Genomic DNA, 26,618 nt, shown 5'->3' with positions numbered 1-26,618 from the left:
ATCAAAAATTAAATACAAAGAAAAAATATTAAAAGCAGCAAGGGAAAAGCAACAAATAACATACAAGGGAATCCCCATAGGATTAACAGCTGATCTTTCAGCAGAAACTCTGCAAGCCAGAAGGGAGTGGCAGGACATATTTAAGGCGATGGAAGAGAAAAACCTACAACCAACATTACTCCACCCAGCAAGGATCTCATTCAGATTCGACGGAGAAATTAAAACCTTTACAGACAAGCAAAAGCTAAGAGAATTCAGCACCACCAAACCAGCTTTACAACAAATCCTAAAGGAACTTCTCTAGGCAGGAAACACAGGAGAAGGAAAAGACCTACAATAACAAACCCAAAACGATTAAGAAAATGGTAATAGGAGCACACATATCGATAACTACCTTAAATGTAAATGTATTAAATGTTCCAACCATAAGACAGACTGGCTGAATGGATACAAAAACAAGACCCATATATATGCTGTCTACAAGAGACCCACTTCAGACCTAGGGACACGTACAGACTGAAAGTGAGGGGATGGAAAAAGATATTCCATGCAAATGGAAATCAAAAGAAAGTTGGAGTAGCACTTCTCATATCAGACAAAATAGACTTTAAAAATAAAGGCTATTACAAGAGACAAAGAAGGACACTACATAATGATCAAGGGATCAATCCAAGAAGAAGATATAATAATTGTAAATATTTATGCCCCCAACATAGGAGCACCTCAATACTTAAGGCAAATACTAACAGCCATAAAAGGGGAAATCGACAGTAACACAATCATAGTAGGGGACTTTAACACCCCACTTTCATCAATGGACAGATCATCCAAAATGAAAATAAATAAGGAAACACAAGCTTTAAATGATACATTAAACAGGATGGACTTAATTGATATTTATAGGACATTCCATCCCAAAACGACACAATACACTTTCTTCTCAAGTGCTCATGGAACATTCTCCAAGACAGATCATATCATGGGTCACAAATCAAGCCTTGGTAAATTTAAGAAAACTGAAATCATATGAAGTATCTTTTCTGACCTCAATGCTATTAGACTAGTTATCAATTACAGGAAAAAATCTGTAAAAAATACAAACACAGGGAGGCTAAACAATACACTACTAAATAACCAAGAGCTCACTGAAGAAATCAAAGAGGAAATCAAAAAATACCTAGAAACAAATGACAATGAAAACACGACGACCCAAAACCTACAGCATGCAGCAAAAGCAGTTCTAAGAGGGAAGTTTATAGCAATACAATCCTACCTTAAGAAACAAGAAACATCTCAAATAAACAACCTAAACTTACACCTAAAGCAATTAGAGAAAGAAGAACAAAAACACCCCAAAGTTAGCAGAAGGAAAGAAGTCATAAAGATCAGATCAGAAATAAATGAAAAAGAAATGAAGGAAATGATAGCAAAATCAATAAAAGTAAAAGCTGGTTCTTTGAGAAGATAAACAAAATTGATAAACCATTAGCCAGACTCATCAAGAAAAAAAGGGAGAAGACTCAAATCAATAGAATTAGAAATAAAAAAGGAGAAGTAACAACTGACACTGCAGAAATACAAAGGATCATGAGAGATTACTAAAAGCAACTCTATGCCAATAAAATGGACAACCTGGAAGAAATGGATAAATTCTTAGAAATGCACAACCTTCTGAGACTGAACCAGGAAGAAATAGAAAATATAAACAGACCAATCACAAGTAATGAAATTGAAACTGTGATTAAAAATCTTCCAACAAACAAAAGCCCAGGACCAGGTGGCTTCACAGGTGAATTCTGTCAAACATTTAGAGAAGAGCTAACACCTATCCTTCTCAAACTCTTACAAAATATAGCAGAGGGAGGAACACTCCCAAACTCATTCTATGAGGCCACCATCGCCCTGATACCAAAACCAAAGATGTCACAAAAAAAGAAAACTACAGACCAATATCACTGATGAACATAGATGCAAAAATCCTCCACAAAATAGTAGCAAACAGAATCCAACAGCACATTAAAAGGATCATACACCATGATCAAGTGGGGTTTATCCCAGAAATGCAAGGGTTCTTCAATATACGCAAATCAATCAATGTGATAAACCATATTAACAAACTGAAGGAGAAAAACCATATGATCATCTCAATAGATGCAGAAAAATCTTTCAACAAAATTGAACACCCATTTATGATAAAAACCCTCCAGAAAGTAGGCATACAGGGAATCTACCTCAACATAATAAAGGCCATATATGACAAACCCACAGCCAACATTGTTCTCAATGGTGAAAAACTGAAACCATTTCCACTAAGATGAGGAAACAAGACAAGGTTGCCGACTCTCAACACTCTTATTCAGCATAGTTTTGGAAGTTTTAGCCACTGCAATCAGAGAAGAAAAAGAAATAAAAGGAATACAAATCGGAAAAGAAGAAGTAAAACTGTCACTGTTTGCAGATGACATGATACTATACATAGAGAATCCCAAAGATGCTACCAGAAAACTACTAGAGCTAATCAATGAACTTGGTAAAGTAGCATGATATAAAATTAATGCACAGATATCTCTTGCATTCCTGTACACTAATGGTGAAAAATCTGAAAGAGAAAGTAAGGAAACACTCCCATTTACCACTGCAGCAAAAGGAATAAAATACCTAGGAATAAACCTACCTAAGGAGACAAAAGACCTGTACTCAGAGAATTATAAGACACTGATGAAAGAAATTAAAGATGATACAAACAGATGGAGAGATATACCATGTTCTTGGATTGGAAGAATCAACATTGTGAAAATGACTCTACTACCCAAAGCAATCTACAGATTCAATGCAATCCCTATCAAACTACCACAGGCATTTTTCACAGAGCTAGAACAAAAAATTTCGCGATTTGTATGGAAACACAAAAGACCCCGAATAGCCAAAGCAGTCTGGAGAAATAAAACCGAGCTGGAGGAATCAGGCTCCTGGACTTCAGAGTATACTACAAATCTGCAGTAATCAAGACAGTATGGTACTGGCACAAAAACAGAAATACAGATCAATGGAACAGGATAGAAAGCCCAGAGATAAACCCATGCACAGATGGTCACCTTATCTTTGATAAAGGAGGCAAGAATATACAATGGAGAAAAGACAGCCTCTTCAATAAGTGGTGCTGGGAAAACTGGACAGCTACATGTAAAAGAATGAAATTAGAACACTCCCTAACACCATACACAAAAATAAACTCAAAATGGATTAGAGACCTAAATGTAAGAGAATGAGAAACCTAAATGTAAGGCCAGACACTTAGAGGAAAACATAGGCAGAACATTCCATGACATACATCACAGCAAGATCCTTTCAGACCCACCTCCTAGAGAAATGGAAATAACAACAAAAATAAGCAAATGGGACCTAATGAAACTTTAAAGCTTTTGCACAGCAAAGGAAACTATAAACAAGACGAAAAGACAACCCTCAGAATGGGAGAAAATATGTGCAAACAAATCAACGACAAAGGATTAATCTCCAAAATATACAAGCAGCTCATGCAGCTCAATATCAAAAAAACAAACAACCCAATCCAAAAATGGGCAGAAGACCTAAAGAGACATTTCTCCAAAGAAGATATACAGAATGCCAACAAACACATGAAAGGATGCTCAACATCACTAATCATTAGAGAAATGCAAATCAGAACTACAATGAGTATCGCCTCACACCGGTCAGAATGGCCATCATCAAAAAATCTAGAAACAATAAATGCTGGAGAGGGTGTGGAGAAAGGGGAACCCTCTTGCACTGTTGGTGGGAATGTAAATTGATACAGCTGCTATGGAGAATAGTATGGAGGTTCCTTAAAAAGCTAAAAATAGAACTATCATACGACCCAGAAATTCTACTACGCGGCATATACCCTGAGAAAACCATACGTCAAAAAGAGTCATGTACCACAATGTTCACTGTAGCTCTATTTACAATAGCCAGGACATGGAAGCAACCTAAGTGTCCATCGACAGATGAATGGATAAAGAAGATGTAGCACATATACACAATGGAATATTACTCAGCCATAAAAGGAAATGAAATTGAGTTATTTGTAGTGAGGTGGATGGACCTAGAGTCTGTCATACAGAGTGAAGTCAGTCAGAAAGAGGAAAGTAAATACCGTATGCTAACACATATATATGGAATCTAAAAAAAAGAAAGAAAAAAAATGGTTCTGAAGAACCTAGGGGCAGGACAGGTATAAAGACGCAGATGTAGAGAATGGACTTGAGGACATGGAGAGGGGGAAAGGTAAGCTGGGAAGAAGTCAGAGAGTGGTATGGACATATATACACTACCAAAGTAGATAGCTAGTGGGAAGCAGCCACATAGCACTGGGAAATCAGCTCGGTGCTTTGTGTCCACCTAGAGGGGTGGGATAAGGAGGGTGGGAGGGAGTCGCAAGAGGGAGGAGATATGGGGATATATGTTTATGTATAACTGATTCACTTTGTTATACAGCAGAAACTAACACACCATTGTAAAGCAATTATACTCCAATAAAGATGTTAAAAAAAAAAAGAAAGGTATTTCTGTAGATTTTCCTTTTTTTCCCTTATTTTCTTCCTATTTTGCTTCGTATTTAATTTTGAGAAAGCTTGTCTTGGATTGTTACAAAACATTTACTGTGGTGGGAAAAATCATGCTGGAACCAACACAACTTCTGGGTTAAGCTAACATCATTTCTAAATGCACGTGAAGTAATTATGGCAGAGAAACACATATGTTGCTGGACAGATAGATTGGTAAATGCCTGACCCAGGTACTGGCATATGTGACCTGAGTTTGTAGTAGGAGTAGTTGTAATAGTTGTGATGGTGACAGCTAGCAACATATACTTAGGCTCATTATGTGCCAGGCATGATGCTATAAACACTTAGTATGGATTATCTCCTTTATTCACACAGACTCTATGAAGTAGATAAAGAAACAGATATTTTAAAAGATTAAATATTTATCTCTGCCCCAGGTTACAAAGTTGTTAAGTGGTGAAGCTAGGATTTGAACCCAGATCTTTCTGACTCTAAGGCTTCAGCTTTTAATAACCACAATAAAATAATATTTCTCATCTAATGAAAGTGTGATGTGATTTTGCAGTAGTAAATGACAATGCAGCCCACTGGTCTTTATCCAGCTGGCATATGTAAACATAAATGTTGATGATGTATGTACCTAGAAAACCACTGAACATTAGAGAGTGCTTATAATTTTTGCAGATTTAGACTTCCTGGCTAAGCTGGTGAGGGAAATCTTTGCATATGGCCAAAGGAGAATTCCAGAAGTGTGACACCTTCTCAGTTCTTTCCAGCTGAGTCAGAGGCTGCTGTGATGACTCAGGCTATGCGAGGGCCTTGGAATGGACACTCAGGCACACTTCTGAATTCCACACACGCATCAGACTGTATTGGGCGGGGGTGGAGGTAATTATCACCAGGGAATTCATACTCAATGAGATCTAGGACTTCAGGCATGGATGCCAACCAAATAATTTTGGTGGAATTTTGACTTTTCATTTAAATTCTATTTAACAACTATGAATTATTCACTCACCACATGACTGGAATTAACTATGCCAAGTGTTGTAGCTACAAAACGGAATAAACTATCAAGACCTCACACGCCCATGGAGCTAAATGTAGACATTTCATTGAACGTACTCCATGCTGGGCACTCTTCTTGGCACTTTACGTGTATTAACTCATTTAATTCTCACAACCCTATTATATATGGACTAATGTTCTCCCTATTTTATAGATGATGAAACTGAGGTGCAGAGAGGTTAAGAAACTTGCTGAGCAATTTGTACCTAGGATTTGGACCTAGGCTGTTTGAGTCTGGAACCTACGTTCTTAGCCTTTTCCCTAAACTCTCTGTAGTAGAGGGAGACAGAGAGGTTAAAAGTAATTGTAATGCGGGGCTTTAAGAAAAATTATAGACATATGTATACAATGGACTATTAGTAGAGGAGAAAGTGACTAATGCTGCCTCGGGTACTAGGGAGGATGGCAGTCTGGGAGGAGTGCCAGTTCAGCAAATCCTTCCTAGTGGATGTCAAATGGCTGTCAGGGACAGCAGATGAAACAGCACAGGCAAAGGCACGGAGGTGGGAAATGGCCTGGCGTGCCTGCAGGTTGCTACTATTGAAATCGAAAGGCAATAAGGGGGCTTCTCTGGTGGCGCAGTGGTTAAGACTCTGCCTGCCAACACAGGGGACACGGGTTCGAGCCCTGGTCCGGGAAGATCCCACATGCCGCGGAGCACGTAAGCCCATGCACCACAACTACTGAGCCTGCGTTCTAGAGCCCGCGAGCCACAACTACCGAAGCCTGCGCTCCTAGAGCCCGTGCTCCGCAACGAGAAGCCACCGCAATGAGAAGCCCGCGCATCACAAAGAAGAGTAGCCCCCGCTCGCCACAACTAGAGAAAGGCCGCGCGCAGCAGCGAAGACCCGACGCAGCCAAAAATAAATAAATAAAAGAAAGGCAATAGGGTAGTCGGCAGGAGATGAGTGCATAGAAGGAGAGAGATCAAGGAGAGGAAGAATTTCATTCTGTGAGTTGGCCATACCAAGGGGTTTGTTTTCAGGTGGGAAATATTGAAATAGGTTTTAAACGGGGTGGTGCGGTGGTGGTAATGTAACACTCGATTTGCCCTTTTGAATCTAGCTGGGGTTGAGAGGTAAGGAAAGAGGCCAAAACCTACACGTAGGGTCTCCCAGTGAGAAACCAAGGCCCTGGTGACGGGAATGGGGAAGGAAGGGTGAGTGGAGAGATCTTCTGAGGTCCGCTGGACCTGCTGATTCAGGGGGGTGGTTTGGCAGAGGAGGTTTGCTCATTAGAGTAAAGCTTGATTCTCATGGAAACCCTCACTATGTGATTTAAGTCAGCTCTCCACCATTGCCCAGGAATTTGGACTTAAAGGACACCACATTTATAGAGGTATGGGACGTGACTGAGGTTAAATACCTAATTCTCAGTATCATTATTTTCACCTTCCTTCCTGTAGTGACAAGAGCTCCCCACCCCCTGCAGAAAACAGCAATGCTTTACTCTGCTGCTGACTATGGGTTTCATAATATATCATACATGGTCCCAGAGCAACTCTGCCTATTAGCTGGGGATGCCCACTGACAGATAATTACCACCTGCTGTTCCTGCACTGTAATAGTGATCATTTATCTCCTTTTACCTTATTTCTTTAAAAAAAAATTACTTATTTGGTTGCACCAGGTCTTAGCTGCAGCACGTGGGCTCCTTAGTTGTGGCATGTGAACTCTTAGTTGCGGCATGCATGTGGGATCTAGTTCCCTAACCAGGGATTGAACCCAGGCTCCCCCCGCATTGGGAGTGCAGAGTCTTATCCACTGCGCCACCAGGGAAGTCCCCACCTTTTACCTTGTTTCTTGAAGTAACATTCGAAGATGGATAAGTTACCCTACTCCTAAGATCAGTGGAGAAAACTAAGAACCAAAAGGCAAAAAGGAGTTATATTTCCATGCTTACAGCCTTCTCCTCACCTTCAGCTGGTTGGTACCTGCCTCTCTGCTCTATCCCACATACTAACGGGGAAGCTCTCGGGCTCTGTGGAGCCCGAGGAATGTTTAGGAGCAGAGCCCACTCAGCGAAGGGCGAGGCCGCAGCTGGGAAGATGACTCACGCTGGATCCAGAAAGAAAACAAATAGTCTCAGAAATTTGGTGGTGATGGGTAATGGTGGGGGAGGAAGATACAGGGAGAGGGGCCACTGCCTTTTCCAGGAAATTGGTTAGTGAAGTAATTTTAGTGGGAAAAGAATTGTTAAAAAAAAAAAAAAAAAAGCCCACTTACTGACACAAGAAATCAGATCATTAAATCTTTCCTTAGGAAAGAGGGGGTTTTCCAGCCCACGGAAGTAGAGCTTTAGAACGCCAGCAACTGAGTTAATATCATGGTTACTCTGCTCGTCAGCCAAAGGGTTTTCACCTAAAAAAAAAAATCAAAAAAGAAAAATTAGTTACATGCACATTGCTTCTCTTTTTATCTCTGAACAAAAATGTTTCTATACTCACACACACATTTCTATATATACATGTATCTTTTAATTATGTTTTATGGAAGATTATATGCTACTAAAATTAAAATAACTGGTTTAGATATCCCACCCCATGATTAACCTAAAAATAGTTGGTTAAAATAAAGCTTTTTTTTTTATCATATGCTACCAAATAATCCCTTACAAATTACCTAAATCTTAAAATAAAATATTGTGGGATTTATAATTGGACCCAACTTTTTTTTTTAAAGCTAAAATCTGTTATATTAGGTTGACATAAATTCAAATACTATATTCTGTGTTTCTTATTCTACTGGGGAAAAGAAACAATATAGGTCTGTCTGGCTATGCTATATGGATCAGCAAAATCTATCAGAAATACTACAGGACTCACCTAATTGTGAATACCGACAATTAAATAAATACTTCTGAAAGTGGCATGGTGGTGTTCATAGCAGACTTGAAAGCTGCTTTCAGCAGTGGGAGATTTTGAAATCAGAGAGAGGAATTTGAAAATGTACCTTAACAGTACCAAGGGATTTGCATAAAAAGTGGAAAATTTAAAAATATATCACAAACATGAAATTATATTATTCTTTATGCTAAGCACTTTAAAATGATCAGGTAACTGACCTGGCTTGTCCACCTCCCTGAGAATCAAACTGAAATAAAATCCTTAAGAAGTTCAACATAATGTACAGCCTTAAATCAAACTCCATTTTTTTATTCACAGGTCTGCTCTTCTAAAGTTCACAAAAATTGTACATTGAATTTTAACTTTTTTTTTTTGCCTGTTGGGGCAGCTTATTTTCAGGGACCTGTGGTTCCTTTTTCTCTGCTTCAAGGGTAGGAAATCATTGAACACGAATTCACCAAAATATTTTTTTTTGGCCCACTGTGAGAAAGCCTTACCCAAAGGGATCACAAACAAACAACATACTAGGGGAATGTTCAAGGAAAAATAATAAAGCATTTTTGCTTGCAGTGGCTGGCACAGGAACCTGAGGCTTTACTACATTTCAATTTATCTCGAATATGGTCCATGTAAGAGACTTGGACACTTAGCCCTTGAGAGGGGAGGCCGCTCGGCTCTATGCACTATAGGAGGCTTTGGAAGAGGAAAAACAATCTGGCTCCAAGTTCACCTCTTTACCCAAGGTTTCAAACTGGCTCTGTGTCAAGTCTAGGTTAGGGCAAATGGGACCAAGAGGGGTTGCCTTGTCTCCAAGCCTTGATGCCCCTCCCTCTGCATCCTTGGCTTGACTTCCAAGCAGAGGCAGGAAGGTGCAGATGTATCCAGAAGCAGACACAATACAAATCATTATAACTGGAGAGCATTATTAGCTAAGACCCACTCCTAAAGAGTTAGGCATGGGCTTCCCAGGTGGCGTAGCGGTTGAGAGTCCGCCTGCCGATGCAGGGGACACGGGTTCGTGCCCCAGTTCAGGAGGATCCCACATGCCGCGGAGCGGCTGGGCCCGTGAGCCATGGCTGCTGGGTCTGCGTGTCCGGAGCCTGTGCTCCGCAACGGGAGAGGCCACAACGGTGAGAGGCCCGCGTACCGCAAAAAAAAAAAAAAAAAAAAAAAAAAAAAAAAAAAGAGTTAGGCACTTTCATGGATTATACCCAATTCTCACACCAGTCCTGGGATTCTGCAGATGAGGAAACCGAGGCCAGAATAAGAGATGAGTCACTTGACCCAAATCACATGATTAGTAAATGCAAGAGTGTGATTTGATTCTAGGTCCGCTTGATGCTAAAGTGTACGGTTTTGCTAATCATAATGTTTAGGAGGACTTATTTAGCCAATTGGGAATAAGAGTAAGGCACCAACTAAGGTCACAGGGAAGGAGTCTGGGGATGGTAATAAGAGGAAGGAGAGGTCCTGACAAAGGAAACAGACATGAAGCTGGGATGAGTCACCTCAAACAGCTGCTATGCAGGCCCAGGGCTGTTCTTGCCACTCTTCTAGAACCTTTCATGAGCCACCTTTGACAACGTGCTGAGGATTATCAATGCCATTCCTAAACCAGGATACAAAACTCATATGCTTTTCTAGACTTGATAACAAGGTCTTATGATTTTGGCTTCATTTCTTAGCTATTCTAAATAGATTCTTAACTCAACATCCACAATGAAATAAATGCAGAGAAAGGTTTTGAAGATATACAGAATAAGTATGCCACTTCACTCTACAGAAAATGATGACTTTTTAACAAGGTTTGCTTATAGGTGCAGACATGCAAGTACCTCTCTCAAATGAATTTTTAATATCATTGACTTCCACCTGGGAACCAGACACTCTGAAAATCCCCTGATGCTGAAGACCTAAAGAGAACAGAAGGGAAAGAGCATGAAAGAACCCATCATGTCCTCCAGGTCCCCCTTTTCCCAACAATTAAGTATTAAAAGGAAAGACATATTTACTGAAATACTCCTAGTAATTATTGTTTAAAATAAGAATATTGCAGTTTAGGGCCCACCATAGAGATTGATGAACCGAATACAGCTTTCCACAATGAGGGGGATGATCTGTCCTGAGTCCTGGGTAAAGAGATGGAAACCAGTTAACCGCAAAGAAGAGGCACAAATCACACATAACAATAAAGCTCATAGTTTAACCCTAGTTAAAGACTGACTTTTACTCTTTTAGATGATCATCTCCAAACACACTCCCTCTAAAATATTCCACAAGGGCCAAATATCAAATTATATTTAACTGAAGGTATGTTTCAGTTCTGGGGCAAACCAAATTAAATACATTGAAGGCAATCGTGTTTCAACTTACTCTGCTGTGTCTAAAGATGTCAAGCTAATTCATCTTTTCTACTGTATGTAGGCTTACATATAGAAATGAATATATAAATCACTCAGTTTTTAAAAGGTTATTTATACGAGTAATTAATCTAATGGACCTGAAAAGAACTCTGTGTATTTTAAGCACAGCATCTTAGGACGGACTGACTGTACTAGTCACCAAACACAACCATTCAGCCATCTCAGGCTCTTCTCTGTGGCATCCCTGAGAGTCCACCATCTAGACGGTGACAGTTATAAAAGGGCTTACGTGTTTCCAGATGCGTAACATGAGAATTGCTTTAGAGCTGCTCACAACGTGTCATGTATTTATTTAGTTGGCATCGGAACTTGCTGATCCTTAGAGATTTTTCACTGTTATTTTTTCATGTTTTAAGGATGGAGAAAAAAATGGCACCAACGCACACCCCATTAGATCTCGTTTTCTTAGAAGGACCATCTCTTAGCCTTCTTTCTCCACATCTCATAATATAGTCAGTGCACTCTACTGAGCAAATGCGAATTCTGGAAATGTATTAAGACATGTACAGGATGACAAATGAAATGAAGGAGCTGCTTAGGTCACAGTTAAATATGTATCAATGCCATGCACTCCATGTAGTTAAAAAAGGTTACCGACTATGGAGTTATTTTTCATGTTCTTTTCAGGCTCTGCTCTTTCGGGAATTAGAGCTTTAAGGTTAACATGGAGGTTCAAAATGATTAGCTGAAATCAGGCACTAATTCATGAGGAATTTTATTCTGCAACACAAGAAGAATTTGGTTGTCTCAATCTATTAGAACAATTCAGAATCCACTAACCTTTCCAATTAATCAACAGGGCAAAGAGTGGGAATAATGCAGTCCAGCAATCTAACTTTTTACCATTCCTAGAATGGGTAATATACTTCTTGAGGAATGGTTTCATTTTCGGTTTTAAGACAATCTCATCAGTGTATAAACCAGTTAATGGTTCAATTACTTCTGGAGCCTGCATTAAGTTTCTCTAATTAGTCAATTTGTTTCAGGAATGTAAACTTTATTAATTGTGGACCAGTTGGCTCAAGAATAGCCATATAATTACATCAAAACTTACTAAATAGGAGAGGGGATTTTTCTTTAGGATACAACCTTTTTTTATGTGAACAATTCCTATAAAACTGTAATCTAAAAGAGCAACAAATATTTAAATGTAAATGATAAAAGGAGAATATTAGTTTGCAACAGCTGAACTTAGGATTAAAACAAAAAGAAAAACCAAGATTAAAAGGTTATTAAAAGGAAAATGTTTGCATTCAGAAAGTTCTAAATAAAAATGTGTTAGGTTTGTGTATTATTTAAAAAATATTTTCGTCTTCACATTTGCTTAGGCAACTGCTAATCTTTCAGCTATCATCACGATTTCATTCAGATATCATGAATTTTGGAGTCAAAAAGTAATGAATGTGCATGCTTTAATTTAATTTCATGGACGCCAGATGCTTTGGTAGAAAATATTTTACAAGAAGTGAAGCAATGGGCCGTGCTCCATCAACCATTCAAACGAATCCCTTTGTGTCTCAGTTTCCCCATGGGAAACAGGAAAAGTGGTGTTTTTCTCGCAGTGATACTGTGGGGACCTCAATTGACTGAGCACTTTTCAGAAGTGTAGGGATCCCTGTATCCACTGTTTCACTGCTAGGACCAAAGATTCTTTAATATGGCATCTGGGACAAAGAGGAGCTCACATAAGTGAATTTTCCACGATAAGTGGTTTACTCCCACTTTCGTGCCTAAATTTGGCTTCCTTTAACTGTTCTTAATGAAAAAATCTTTTAAAAATATAATATGTGCTTTCCTATGACCTTAAGCAGTCATTCTTGTACTGTGCTATCAAATATAATGGAATCACACATCTGCTTCTTTGAGCTTTTCTATATTCTCCTTCTCTGCCAGGCAGTTGCACAGCCCAGTGCTTTCATTTTATCATTCCCTTCTCTCCATCTAGTTTGCCCCCGCTTGTGAGCCCTGGGCTGGGAAACCAGATAATCAAATTTGACAATAATTTCATATTAAATTAGAGCCAATAAGGCTCTTCTGGGTTTAAGGCTAATGGCATTGGATTCGTGATTGCTCTGTAGGTTGTCCGGTGACTTTTCACTCAATTCCAGGGTTAGGGCTCAGTTTTAAGGTTGCCAGATGCTTTTAATCTCTGTATGTATGCATGTGTCTCTCTGTCCGCATGCATGCGCACACACACATACATTTTTTAACGATTAGTGTACATATCCAATAAAAGATCTGTCTTTAAAGAAAGCAAGACAGCTGTAACATATTGTTAAGGGAGGTTATCAATGATGTGGTTTCCTGTATAAATTTAGTCTTCAGAAACACTGCGTCCCATGTCATAAAATGTTAGCTATGAAAGAGTAAGTTCTTCTCTTTTTTGTATAATTTACATGAGGGTCCAAAATCCAGTATTAAATGTACATTTGGTATTTAACATTGACTCTCCTTAATAAAAGCCCCTGACCCAAATTTAGTATGTTTGCCAAATACATAATGTAAAACTTAAGAGTTTATCCAACTCCTCTTAAATCAGTGTTTGAGTTCTATGATTCTTTTCTAAGTAAAGTTATTTATAAACCTGTCTAATTTCCAATTGCAAACACTTTTCTTTTAAAGACCTTAAAAAATCTAATTAAAGCCAAGCATGACTGTGATTTGAAAATGATATCAAGAGCGAAAGAGGCTGTGCCCTCGCTTCCCTCGAGCACTATACCTGATGTCTCGCGTGTGAATTCCTTCGTCCTCGGCTAGAAGCGTTATCAGAAATACAGGATGAAAAAGACAGAGTAAACATAGCAGAGATCCAGATACAGACCACAGGGTCCTACAATTTATCCAATATAATGAATTCCTCAAGTCATGGGAAATCGAAACTCGTTGTGCTTCAGAGCTAGCTTAACGATGGACTTTAGATATATTTTGTGCCACCTCATTTGCATGAGTAGAAACAAAACATTTTATCAGGTAGCTCTATTTCCTTTTCGTACAAATTATGGCTTTTTTTTTTTTTTTAAGGAAGAGGGCTTTCTCTTTTGCCAGTATAATAATACCCACATTTATTCCCTCTTCTGAAGGCACTCAAACCAAATATTCTTTCCTCTCTCTGACTTCAGGAAATATTATATTGATTTTCTGGGAAAGCAAAGAGCCCCAGGACAGACTTGGACATAATGACCTGCCTCCTTTTATGAGAGGCTGAGACCATTATAGTAAGAAGCGTGGAGATCAGCCACCCAGATGGCTGGTGCCAGTACCTTGATGAATGTTTCCAAATCCCCATTAAACAACTTAGCATTATACTGTGAGCGGGGTCTGGACTTCCTGTGTTTCTGGGGCTTAGGGGGAACATTTGGAGGCCTAAGAGAGGGAATATAATTACTGAGCATGGCAGAAATCAAACAATAAATGAAACACCCATAGGTCACATCAAAATTACAAAACACAGGAATTCTTGTGTTCCTTCCCCACCCCTACCCACAGAGGAAAACAGTCCTCCCCTTTCCCATTTATTTACTTTTACTTATATATCAAAACCCATACCAGCTATTCAATCAGACTATTCTTTTCTTGTATGTTGTAGTTGACATTTGTTTGCTAGTTTGTTTTAAAGCGGTCATCATCAACAAATGGAATTAACTACGAGCTATTTGGCCAAGAGTTACAAACCGAGGTTTGTGTTATTCGGCTTACAAGTCACACAGAAGACAACGGGTCATAAAAATTAGGACTCTGATAGATCCCAATAGAGAAATTAAATATAATATTTTTAGTTATGACATAATTCTTCAATGCAAATAACATGACATCTGTTTGATATCCCTCAGGTAATTAATGGGATTTTATTTTATGCAAAAGTAGCTACTAATGGGTCACAAGTGAAAAATAGTTTTGTTTCACTGCTATTTCTGGGGGGCAGTGGGTCCAGGCTCACATGAATTGTTATTTCTTTAAAACAGACTAGCTCATCACCTATTTGTAGAGCATTAAGATGCACCCATTTATTATTTTCTGGACTCTCTCCATCTCCAGTCTGCTTGCTTTGATGGATAAGTCAGTCTCTCTGGCATATGGACATCCAGGGTACCAAGTACCATATTTAGAAACCCTGCATCATCCTGCTCTGTAACTGGAGAGAGGGAACCTCTTCTGCCCTCTCCCTTTACGGCAAAGAGGGCCAGGATTACGTGACTCAACTTCAACAACTGTGCTGCAAGGAATACATGCAAGAAGAATCCCAAAACTTCTCTCTGGACATTCCAATCTAAACTCCTTCTTAAAAGGGAAGGCTGGTTTGAGGATGTACACCACACTTGGAAATCAGGTAAAGCCCTTTATTAAGCTGCAAACTCTCTAGGAAGAATTGCCTTTTCAGTTCATTAAAGTTCTGAAAGACCAGTTTAGAAACAAAAGCCCAAGAGTTTATGTAGAAGCCTGGCTAGCTTCCTAAGGTATTATCATAGCAGTCAAGAGAGGTAGGGGAACAAACTTGCTGATACCGCCTTCCATACCCAAATTCTAAGGCTCTCCCAACAGCTGGGCTCCTATGACTAATGGGGTATACAGCAAGCAACACCTGAAGCTCCATGGTGCTCGAGAGGTTAAAAGGAGCCCTTGCAAGTGTCTAGAAGCAAACATGGAAAATTTCACCTAGCAAGTCAATCTGCCACTGCTGAAGTTTCTGAAATCTTGTTTATACACTGAACAAGATTTATACACTGAATTCTATGCCATTCACCGAGGAGAGGATCTGGTAGGTATAAACAAACAAAACAACTGCCCACCAAGGAATTTAACCATATGTGCTTGATTTCATCCACTCTTTTCATTATTTTAGAAGTATTTTAAAATATAGACTTTATTTTTACTCAGGTACGGTGAGGCAACAGATCAGAAGACAACTGTTATTGGGAAGACGGTTTGTTACTCACAGTTCCCAAGAGTTGGGGGCATGCTACTACATGGGGGAGGGGGTCACACGCAGAAGCACCAAGGTCGCTCAGGAGGAAGGAAGAATGAGGGAAAATGTGAGCCTTTGTTGCGGTTCCCACGGGGAGGAACAGGCAAGGCAGGGTAAGCAGGTTTAGGATTGGCTAGTCCTTGAATAATTTTGGTGGGCCCTGGGGGCACGGGAGCTGTCCCTATTTGTCTGGTACCTGGCCTTTGGGTGACTGGGGAAGAGGAACAGGGGCCCTGAGGTGAAGACTTGGTAAAGGAGGTGGCTGAGAGTCTGGGCTCTGGACTGGCTGCTTTGTACGCAAAAGGCACACTTGTAAGCAAGCCCTTTACTATCTCTAGGAATTGACTGGCTCTCAGAGGGGGAGTCCCTCCAAGGTCAGTAAGGCCTCAAGATATCAAAGCATCAAATATAGGAACTAGAAAATGTGGTTATTACAACAAGGTCCAAAGAACTTCACATTTAATGCTATCTGGAGCAGTGGATGAAGCCAAGGGAATAGGAACACAGGCTCATTTTGTTTGGTTACTGATTAGTGGGGACAAGCAAATGTTGTAGCTAGAGCCAAAGCCCCCAGTGGCCCTGGATAATTATTCCTGCATCACTGAGAGATGCAGAGAAACTCCTTGCTGGGGCTAACGGAGAGATGTCTTTTGAGTCTTCTCCCAAAAGTCTGATAATTGCCTCTCTTGACACATCAAAAGTATGAGACAAATATGAAGATACTAAAGCTGTGAGAGGGATTTGAGGTTAAAATAAACTGCCTGAGTGCTTATCAAGGTACTTTCCACGGCAGAGTTGGCTTGGCAGGCAAACTGGTGCACTGATGGACCTGGCTCTACCACGTACACATCGGGTGAACAGATTCTACGTTCATTCAACATTCGAACTGTATGACTCCTTCTGGTTGTGTGCCCGCCACACAACTTCCAGATAATCTGGCTTTCTAGGCAGAATGCCCATGTGGATGAGAGGAAATACCAGTCAGGATGATGTGAATATCAAGTCTGTTGGGCAAGTACAGCTCTCATTGCAAATATATATTTGCACTCCTTCCTTTAAAAAAATCTTTTAAAAAAGTGCCTTATGTTAATTATAATTTAGAAACAGGTAAAATAGTTGATAATGCAAAGGGACACTATATGTGAAAAAAAACACATATTACTATGCAGGAGTAATATGCCTCTTTGTCACTGACACAGGGAAGAAAAACCTCAGTATTTTCATAAAGTTTAGACAAGTCAGTAGCTGTATCTTTCTAGTTGGTTCACCGAGAAGTAAGAGGGGTTTCCTTTTGAATAAACTGCCTAGCAGGAACATTGCAGAACCTTAAAATCAACTTGCCAACTACTGCAACAGACACACCAGTGTTCTAAATGTCTCCTACCTCAAAGAGAACTCAACTTTAAAAGTGTGAAGTCTTGCTATGTCAATTAGAATAATTTCTGGCTGTTGTACAAATGTTGACAGAGAAAAATAAAACTTGCCACAAACTTTCCCCAACCCAAATCAGAACCTGCTTCCAAAAAGGCTTTTCCTTCTCAGCAGTAGCATCAAAGTCCTTCTAAGAATTTTAAAAAAGGGGAGAAAAAGGAGGAAAAAAAGAAAGAAAGTGCAATATGATACTAGGCATTAAAAGTTAAATTTTTAAAGTAAACCAAACGGGCAGAGCTAAAATCCTAAGAGTATTCAACATAGCTCTAGTTTTTATACACCATACAGGAGCAAGAAGTAACTAACACAGTAGATATTTGCATAATATTGCTTATTAATTAAATTATCAAATCAAAAATCCTATCAGACTCTTTCTAGAAACTTAAAGTGTTTTGGATTAGATAAATCAAACCCATTCAATTTATGTCTTTTTTTTTTTTAACTGAGGCTGCTCATTAAAGAGCTTTACAATTCCACTGGGAAACCCTCAGATCTTCCAGAGCAAATCTGGTTTTGTGAGAACCCCAAACACTTCATGTTACTGTTTTGTCAAGCCCAAACTATCTTCCATGTTCATTAACAAAATATCTTCATTCTTGCAGCATTTAAATGGTTGCTTGTTAAAAGAGATAAGAGAGTGAGATGCAATGAGTTATGATAAAATATTTTCCTACCTTGTAGTCATATATTCAGCTCTATGACCTGCAGAAAAAAAAATTAAAATAAGTCAACTGAGTGGCATCCGTGCAATGCATTGGGCAATCTTTTGTATCATCTGTCCCTTGATTTATGATGCTGAGTTTATAATAACTTACACATTTTATGGTGAGGAGCATGAAGACAGTATATAAAGATAGACAAAATATTCAAAGTAAATATTTCATAAAATATATACATAAAATTTAATAAATTCTATAGATTAGAGAAACATATTTCACTTGGCAATATGAGGCAGGGAGTTTTAATTAATTAATTAATTTATTTATTTATTTTTTGCGGTACGCGGGCCTCTCACTGTTGTGGCCTCTCCCGTTGCGGAGCACAGGCTCCAGACACGCAGGCTCAGCAGCCATGGCTCATGGGCCCAGCCGCTCCGCGGCATGTGGGATCTTCCCGGACCGGGGCACGAACCCGTGTCCCCTGCATCGGCAGGCGGACTCTCAGCCACTGCGCCACCAGGGAAGCCCGGGGAGTTTTATTTTTTATTATATCAAGAAATAGCTGCGTAATCTTTTTGTTTTTAGTTTTTTGGCCGTGCCATGTGGTATGTGGGATCTTAGTTCCATGACCAGGGATTGAACCTGAGCCCCCTGCAGTGGAAGCTCAGAGTCTTAACCACTGGACCACCAGGGAAGCTCCTGCTTGATCTTAACTGTAAGTTCAAAGATGAAATACAAATAAAACACATCCAAGATTTGAATGTTAGTTATTCCCCGCCTTGACTGATACTTGTGAGAGAGAAGCAGGGGGTCACGTAGGGTTAGGAGAACTCAATTTCCTTTTCCTTTAGATTAAATTGGTGTTTATTCTATAATATGAAATCAGGGAGAGAAGTTGCATTTTATAGTCGGAAATGACATTTGCAGATATTAAAGTACAAGGACATTAAACTATGCTACATTCCACCAACTTGTAAGCTAACAGCCTTTCCCAGAATTCTCTGTCACTTAAAACATGAGTTCTTATACATTTGGGCTTCTTGATTTGTTTTAAATAACAGCTCTGTATTTTTGTGGTGCTCCTACAAACTGAGGTAATTTCAAGTTTGAATATGTCTATGGGTTGCTGTCTGTTCTCTCTTATATTTAGGGTGAAGCAGTGGGAAGGGGTGTGGGAGAGTTAATCCATTCAACTGGTTTATTTGCAAAATGATGATACGGTCCTGAAACAGCCTGAAAATACAGCTGGCAGAGAAGGGTCATGTTGCAGCACAAACAGGTGAGACCAGCCCATAGTATCACAGCGGTGATTCAGGCTTGTAGGGCAAGGCCAATATAACAATCCGTAGAGAGAGCTGCCTGGTTGGGAATGGTGAATGAACACTGCCAGGCTGCAACGAGTCTTTTACGCTATCATTTGCTTTTGAATAACAAGTGACATAAGGTATTTGGCTAACACCTATTTACTAAACAAGGGGCACCAGTTCATATCAGAGAATACCTTTCTCAAACAGATCCAGGCTACTGTTAAGTCTTGGTAGAATCTGTCCTTGGCCATGACTTGGGGTTGGGGTCGGGGGAAAGGAGAAAAATCTGATTTTAATTAATGATTCTACCTGTCATTTAACTGGAAGTCCCTTCCTTCTGCTGGCCTTCTGCTATTTTGGGGAACAAGAAAAAAGAGACGGTGGACACAGAACTCCAGAAGAATTTATAGCTATTTCTAAGTGGGAGACGTCTATCAGAAAGCGGAGAGAGCAGACGGTGAGCTAAGTGTGATGTCTTACAGGATAGCCTTCAGCAGGAAGCTGGCTATACAGGGTTAAAGCACAAGGAGAAGACAGGGCTGGAGATATTTAAAGAGTTACCACCCTTTAGGTTGTGCTGGGGCCATGGGAGCTAGCTGAGATCACCCAGTGGGTCAGTAGAATGAACAAAGGATGGAAGGCAGAGAAAATAGCTGGTTTGTGCTGTATTATATTCTGCCATGCTGCATACTTTATTACAACATAAAAGTATGACATAAACTACATATGTATCAATAACAACAATAAAAACAGCAATGTCTAACATTTACTAGACACTGTTCTAAGCACTTTCTCTATAGTAACTCACAATTTTCACAACTTTATGAAGTAGGTACTATTACTATTTTTATTTTACAGAAGAGACTGAGCATAGAGAAGGCAAGTGACTTGCCCAAGGTCACGTGGTCAGTATGTGGTGGGTCCGGCACTAAGGCTCAGGTTTGTTTTAATTCTAGATCTGAGCTCCCCAGTAATACTGGGTGGGCCAAAAAGTTCGTTCTGTTTTAAGTGAAAATAAAAGACATTTTTCATTTTGCCAAGAATTTTATCGCACAATGTATTCACTAACCGAATGAACTTTTTGGCCAATCCAATATATTGTAAAATGTTAAGTCTTTCGTTTTCCCCAGCAAATACTCTGAAAGATGCTAGAAGACAGGTAGAGACTATGGCTTACATATCTGTCCACCTCATATGGCTAAAGCCAAATACAAAATACTGAAGATTTAATAAATTAAGTAAATTATTAAACAAATCTAATATCTATCAAATTAAAGAGAATCACAGAGGTTAATAACTTTCAAGTGATTCAATGATAAAGATGTTAATGATAATTCCTTAGAAATGAAATGCTTTATAATGTTTAAGTTTTGCTATTTTGTTAAAATATCCCAACTGAATATTCACTAGAGTTAGAAAATGATTATATAAAATGGCTTAAAATCATTTTGCTCCATCCATCCATGGTTAGTAGTATTTGATAAAAAATTAAAAACCTATAAAAGATACATTTTGATCAATGAGTCAAGAGCAAGCTTTGCAAGAACTATCATTCATAGCATAACTGCCACCACCGCATCCATCGTTTTTTTCTGCTAATAGTACTGAGTGTGTCTTAACTGGTGAATGAGGTTTTATTTTCAATCAGTATCATCATTAATAGATCAATAACACGCAAGCTTCGAAGAATCTGTTTCCCAGAGAAATGTGAACGCTTCCAGTGGTCTGAGGATTAAATTTCAATCACTTTCTTTGGAAGGCTACTTAATTATTAAGAACAACAGAGAACTCCTCCTCCCACCCCAATGCAAGCCATTTGGAAGAAAAGAATGACCCATGACCCAGAATTATCTTGTTCTTGGTACAAGCACCTACTTTGACTACTTTTAAAATTTTACTTGAGAATGAGGAAGATAATTAGTTTTCATGCTCCAATGTGTTTTATGTCCACAGAGTAAAAGGAAAAACCGAAATATTAATTTGGTTGCAATCTGAGTCCCCAAACTAGATACAATATTTAAAATGTGCACAGCTCAGACTGAATGGAGGCACCCTAGATTTTGTCCCTAACGAATGATTGATACGGACTCCTGGTGTTACTTTCCAGCCCTTTTTCTTCCTTAAAAATACCAACTACCTGCAGTGCTTTTCTAAAAAACATAATTATTCACAATCAGCTTCTCTTTTGAAAGTATATTTGTACTCTTACTCAAAGACAGACAAAGGATTAAGTGAGGATCATCTATTCAATTCCTTTGTCAGGAACCTTATGCCTGGGTCTAGAAACAATATAACATGGAACTCAACTTCCAGTATTAGATTTTCTACGTTCAGCAGAAATTACACTGATATTTACATCCCCTTAACTCCAAATGCTGCACTCAAAGAAGCCAATGTGAACACTAAGGCTCATTACTAAAATAGAAAAGAAAAAAAATTTCAGTGCCTCAGTTTTGTAGACATATAGCTCATTTACCGTGTTCGACTGAACATCTCCAATTTAAAAACAAAGACATCACAAAATGATATAATGGTGCTGCTGAAGGATGATGAAGATGATGAGGACGATTTTGGTCTTAACAACTCATGATGCGTTTCCTTCTATTTCGGTTGTTTTCAAAGATGTGGAATTCTGAATTTTGACAGTGCCACTTTAAGAGCCCAATCTAGTCGCTTTGCAGTGCTGTACATCAAAGGACTTACTGGGCCACTGGTAGCCTGCCAAAAGTGAGCAAGACAGGCCAAACACATGTCCGCAGCTACAGTTTCAGCTGTGTACGATCAACTGCTAAATCCCTGAGTTAGGCTCTATTTCTTTTACTATGAAAGCAGTTTTTGTAGCCATGAGCCTAGTATAACTCGGAGATGTGATTTCTACATAAAAAGTCAGGACTGTCCCCAAACACATTGTTTAATACTGTGCTACTAACCTTAGTTGGCCAAACCCAGAGTCGGATCCCTTCTTAAGGGCTCACCATTGGATAATCTCACTGTGGTACAGGCGCCATGAACTTGCCTGGTCTCCTTTGGTGTAAGCCTATTAAAGTGAACAGGGCTTGCATGGAAAGCCAAAGGGCTCACAATGGCGGAGCTAAAAGGTGGGGCACGGCCCCCATGCTCTGCTTGTCTCTGGGCAAAGCCGCCAGCAACAAGCCCATGCAGCACAACTGTGTACTGCCAAGCCTGCACGGGGGGCAGGGCGGGGGAGCAGAGAGGTCTGCAGCCAGTGGGTCTGCCGGCACTGGGTGAGAACCATCCAGCTTCCTGCGCGGAATAAACCCAGTCCAGCGAACGCCTGGTACACGTGAACAAGCTTGTGTCGCTAGGACACCGGAAACCATTGAAAGTAATTACAAGATGAAGACATCCTGGCACGGAGCTCACGAGGTACGATACAGCTTTACACAGTTCAGCAGCTGAAGACGGAATCTGGCGTACGGATTCAGTGAACTGGCTGAAATAGAGCCCTAGCCAAAATGGCATGTAAAATAATACCAACCGGTGGGGCTTTCTCTCCAGGACACATAAGGGAATCTACATAGAATGAGTACCACAAAAGTTTCAGAATGTGGTCTCAAGAGTATTAACACGTGTCTACATGCAGTGCCAAGAATGAATTCACCCACTACTAAATTCCCTCCAACTCACAATTTCTTAAATGGTGTCTCCAGTCCTGTAGGGAAGGACTTTGTGCCTATTAAGTTTTCATCTGCACTGAAGATTATTTATGCTTTGGGACTGGCAACAGACCTTGGGGCATCACTGCAGTATTAGGCATTTGTGAAAAGTGGAAAAAAGAAAAAAAGACTTTACATGATATCATGAGGAGAACAAAGAAAAAAGAGGACATAATTGCTGAGGTAAGTCAACTATTCAAAGAGAAAAAAAGGGCTTTTTTTTTTAAGGTTCAAACTTCTGTTACAGAAGAATTGAAAGATTAGTACAGGGAACATTCCTACGCCCTTCACTTAGATTTCCCAACTGTTAACATTTTGCCATAATGGCTTTATTTCCTTCTCTCTCCCTCTCGTATATTTATCTTTTCTCCTGAACCATTTGAAAGTAAGCTGCAGACATTATGACACTCAGCAAGCATTCCTTAAGAATAAGAATGTTCTCCTTCATAACCATAATACCATTATCATATCTAGGAAAGTTAAAAATTCATTAAATAATAGCATATAATATGCAGTCTATATTTAAATTTCCCCAGTTGTCCCTAAAACGCCTTTTATAACTTTTGCTGCGGACATTCAGGCTCAGAGGCCATGGCTCACGGGCCCAGCCGCTCTGCGGCACGTGGGATCTTCCTGGACCGGGGCACGAACCCGTGTCCCCTGCGTCGGCAGGCGGACTCTCAACCACTGCACCACCAGGGAAGCCCAACTTTGCTTTTTGATTCACAGTCTAATGAAGGTTCACATATTGTATTTGGTTATTTTATTTTTAAAGACAGTTCTTAGCACTTTAAATGTTATTTGTTTTTTTTCTAAGTGAAATTGGCCTTTTATCTTAGAGTCTGTCATCCTAACTGCAATACATGGAGTTTCAGGTTATGATGATCTTTCTCCATGTGGACATTCCCAGAGGATAATGGTCGCTTAGAGGAAACCAGGAGATAAGGTGATGGAAACCCTGCTTTATGGCTAAGGAAGGTTCTAAAATGGTAGGAGGCAAGAGTTTAGGTCAAGGGAGCAAACTCTTTTTGGCCCAAGTTATTTACACAACTCAGTCCCCTTATTTCCCTCTCCCATCTGTATTCTCTTTCATTTTTTATAACTTCCAGCAAGATCTAGTGTGAATAAAAGATAATTAAATGTATTACAGATTATGAGGTACTTATGACAGGAACTTCATTTGTGTTTTTTTTTCCTTTTAAATTTCATGAAGATGAAAAGGGAAGCAATAACATCTACACTGTACCCTTTACTTTAATCCTTTTTTTTCTCCTCAGTTTTCCCATCTGTAAAAATGGGGAAATTAATAGTGCCCAGTTATATATATACAGCTCAGAACAATGCCTGGCACAGAGAGAGCCTTGTGTTAGTGGTAGCTACTGTTGTTTTTGGCACCATTAGATACAGCAATATGCTTAATAGAATTCGTTTGCTTCTCAAGTAAAACCAATGCCTACTGAAAGAAAAGAAAATCACCCAAACTGGTTTAACTGGTTTCTAGAGTCCAAACAGGCATTAGATGGGACAACGAATACTAGTCCATTTAAACAAAAGGGGTGGGGCTGGAAGGGTGGGGAATTCCAAGAAGGAAAGGAAGAAGTGACTGGGGGGCGCGGGGTCAGCAGGTGGGAACAGGTGCGGCTCCTTCTGACTTCTCTCTTCCTAGGAGCACTGTGCTCTGAAGACCCTTCCTCTGGAGCTCTGTGTTGGCTAGATTTCCCTGTTCTGCTTAGCATCAAGCTCATAGAGAAAACAGTTCCAGGGAGAACTTGATTCTTACACAGATAAAGCCACATCTCAACATACAGTATTCTCTGCTTCTTCCAGCACAAATTCACAGTTCACACTCTTCACGGAATACATACATGACACAACATATAATCCAGGTCATCTCCCCAACTATGTCAGATAACTGACCTTCTCCAAGGGTCCTCTGCAACAAATCATGCTTGGCTTGAAGTTTTGTGATGAGATTACTACCCTCCAAATATTCTCTGAGTTTCTGCAAAAGCAAAGATGTTTTTAACTTTAAAAAAAATTATTCAGTGTCCAGGAACTTCCCATAGGATATCTAAAATCCAGCCACTTTTGTCTTTTTGTCTTTTAGATCATAGAACCTTGCTAAGCAAAGTGTTATGGGCTCTCAGGTGCCTCCCTCCCCAGACCTCCTGGAATCAGAACCTGCATTGTAACAAGCTCTCCTGGTGACATGTATGTTCATTAAATAATCTAAAAGTTCTGTTTCAGAGCAGTCCTCTTTAAATTTGTCTGCATATCAGTACTATCTCCGAAACACTATCCCAGACCTACTGAATTGGAAACTCTGATCTTAGTAAAGAACCCCAGGTGATTCTGATGCAACTCCAGAAACAGTACTTGGGGCCCCCAGATCTGAGCCCCAAGGGTGGCTGGGGAAGCAGCAGGCATACCATGAAGTAGAACTGCTCGGTCTCCTGCTGGTTGGCTCTTCTCTTGGCGATACTGGGCTTACTCAGGTAGGTTTCAGAGACAGTAGACTTCACAGACTCTGTGGAACGACTGTGCTGGAAGCATTCAGAAACATCGTAGTCCTCGATGGTGACCATATCTTGTATCGTCTGCAAGGTGGCCTCAGTCGTTTTCTTAACCTGGGAATAGGAGCACATTTCTCAGGTTAGTACCCTATTTCGTGAATCCCACAAACAGTGAGAAACTGCTCTGTCAGGTACAGATGGGGGCACAGGCCCTGCCCCCACCAAAGTTCAGAGTCTATTAGGGGAGAGAGACAGGTAAACAATACCTCATGTCACCAATATAAGGAGAGGCTTTCTTCAAAATTATCCTGAGGAGGATATCACTTTATAATTGAGTTCCTGTAAATCACATGTATCACTGAGTACTCTCTCAATTACATTTTCTGTTTTTTGTTTTTTTTTTTTTTTTTTGCGGTACGTGGGCCTCTCACTGCCGTGGCCTCTCCCGTTGCGGAGCACAGGCTCCGGATGCGCAGGCTCAGCGGCCATGGCTCACGGGCCCAGCCGCTCCGCGGCATGTGGGATCCTCCTGGACCGGGGCACGAACCCGTGTCCCCTGCATCGGCAGGCGGACTCTCAACCACTGCACCACCAGCGAAGCCCACACTTTCTGTTTTAAAGGACCTTTTAAACTGAAGTGAAATTACATACAGAAAAATGTGCAAACCATAAGTGTACAGCTTTATGAATTATCACCAACTGAACACACTCATGTGACTACCACTCAGATCAAGAAATATAGCACATTATGAGTAACCTGTGCTTCTCCCAGTCACCACACACACTTTCCTGCTCCCCAGAGGTAGCTACTATCCTGATTTCTAACCTCATATATTAGTTTTACCCTTTTAAAATACTTTATATAAATAAATGGATTCTTACAGCATATATTATTTTTGTTTTGTTTCTTTTGCTCAACTTTATGTAGTAAGATTTATTCATTTCTTGTCAGTACAGTATTTCACTGCTGAATATTCATTGTAAGAATACATCATAATTCATCCCTTTTACTGTTGATAGATGACTTATTTCTGGTTTTGGGCCACTATGAATAATACTGCTAGGAACACATTTTTGTTGGGCCACACATACTTGAGTAGAATGGCTGCTTATTGGGTATTCCAGACTGTTTTCTAAAATTATTGCTCTAATTTGTATTCCCAC

General features: G+C 39.9%; 1 protein-coding gene across 2 annotated transcripts in view; it reads right to left on the bottom strand.

Annotated features, from left to right (window-relative positions):
- The window catches only part of SRGAP1 (SLIT-ROBO Rho GTPase activating protein 1), a 269,221-nt gene that overhangs the window by 33,559 nt on the left and 209,044 nt on the right, over positions 1-26,618 (bottom strand). For both annotated transcript variants that reach the window (XM_029205131.1, XM_029205130.1), the window contains exons 9-15: positions 25,371-25,568; positions 24,859-24,943; positions 17,973-18,000; positions 14,165-14,267; positions 10,550-10,610; positions 10,317-10,394; positions 7,862-7,996 (exon numbers count right to left, since the gene is read on the bottom strand). In XM_029205131.1, coding sequence (XP_029060964.1) covers positions 7,862-7,996; positions 10,317-10,394; positions 10,550-10,610; positions 14,165-14,267; positions 17,973-18,000; positions 24,859-24,943; positions 25,371-25,568 — 688 coding nt within the window. The remainder of the gene's footprint in view (positions 1-7,861; positions 7,997-10,316; positions 10,395-10,549; positions 10,611-14,164; positions 14,268-17,972; positions 18,001-24,858; positions 24,944-25,370; positions 25,569-26,618) is intronic.

This window comes from Monodon monoceros, unplaced genomic scaffold (genome assembly GCF_005190385.1).
Source record: "Monodon monoceros isolate NGI ecotype Baffin Bay Population unplaced genomic scaffold, NGI_Narwhal_1 Super_Scaffold_6, whole genome shotgun sequence".
NCBI classification, from domain to species: domain Eukaryota; kingdom Metazoa; phylum Chordata; class Mammalia; order Artiodactyla; family Monodontidae; genus Monodon; species Monodon monoceros.
Note: the sequence above shows the minus strand (reverse complement) of the source record. Positions and strands in the feature narration are given on the sequence as shown.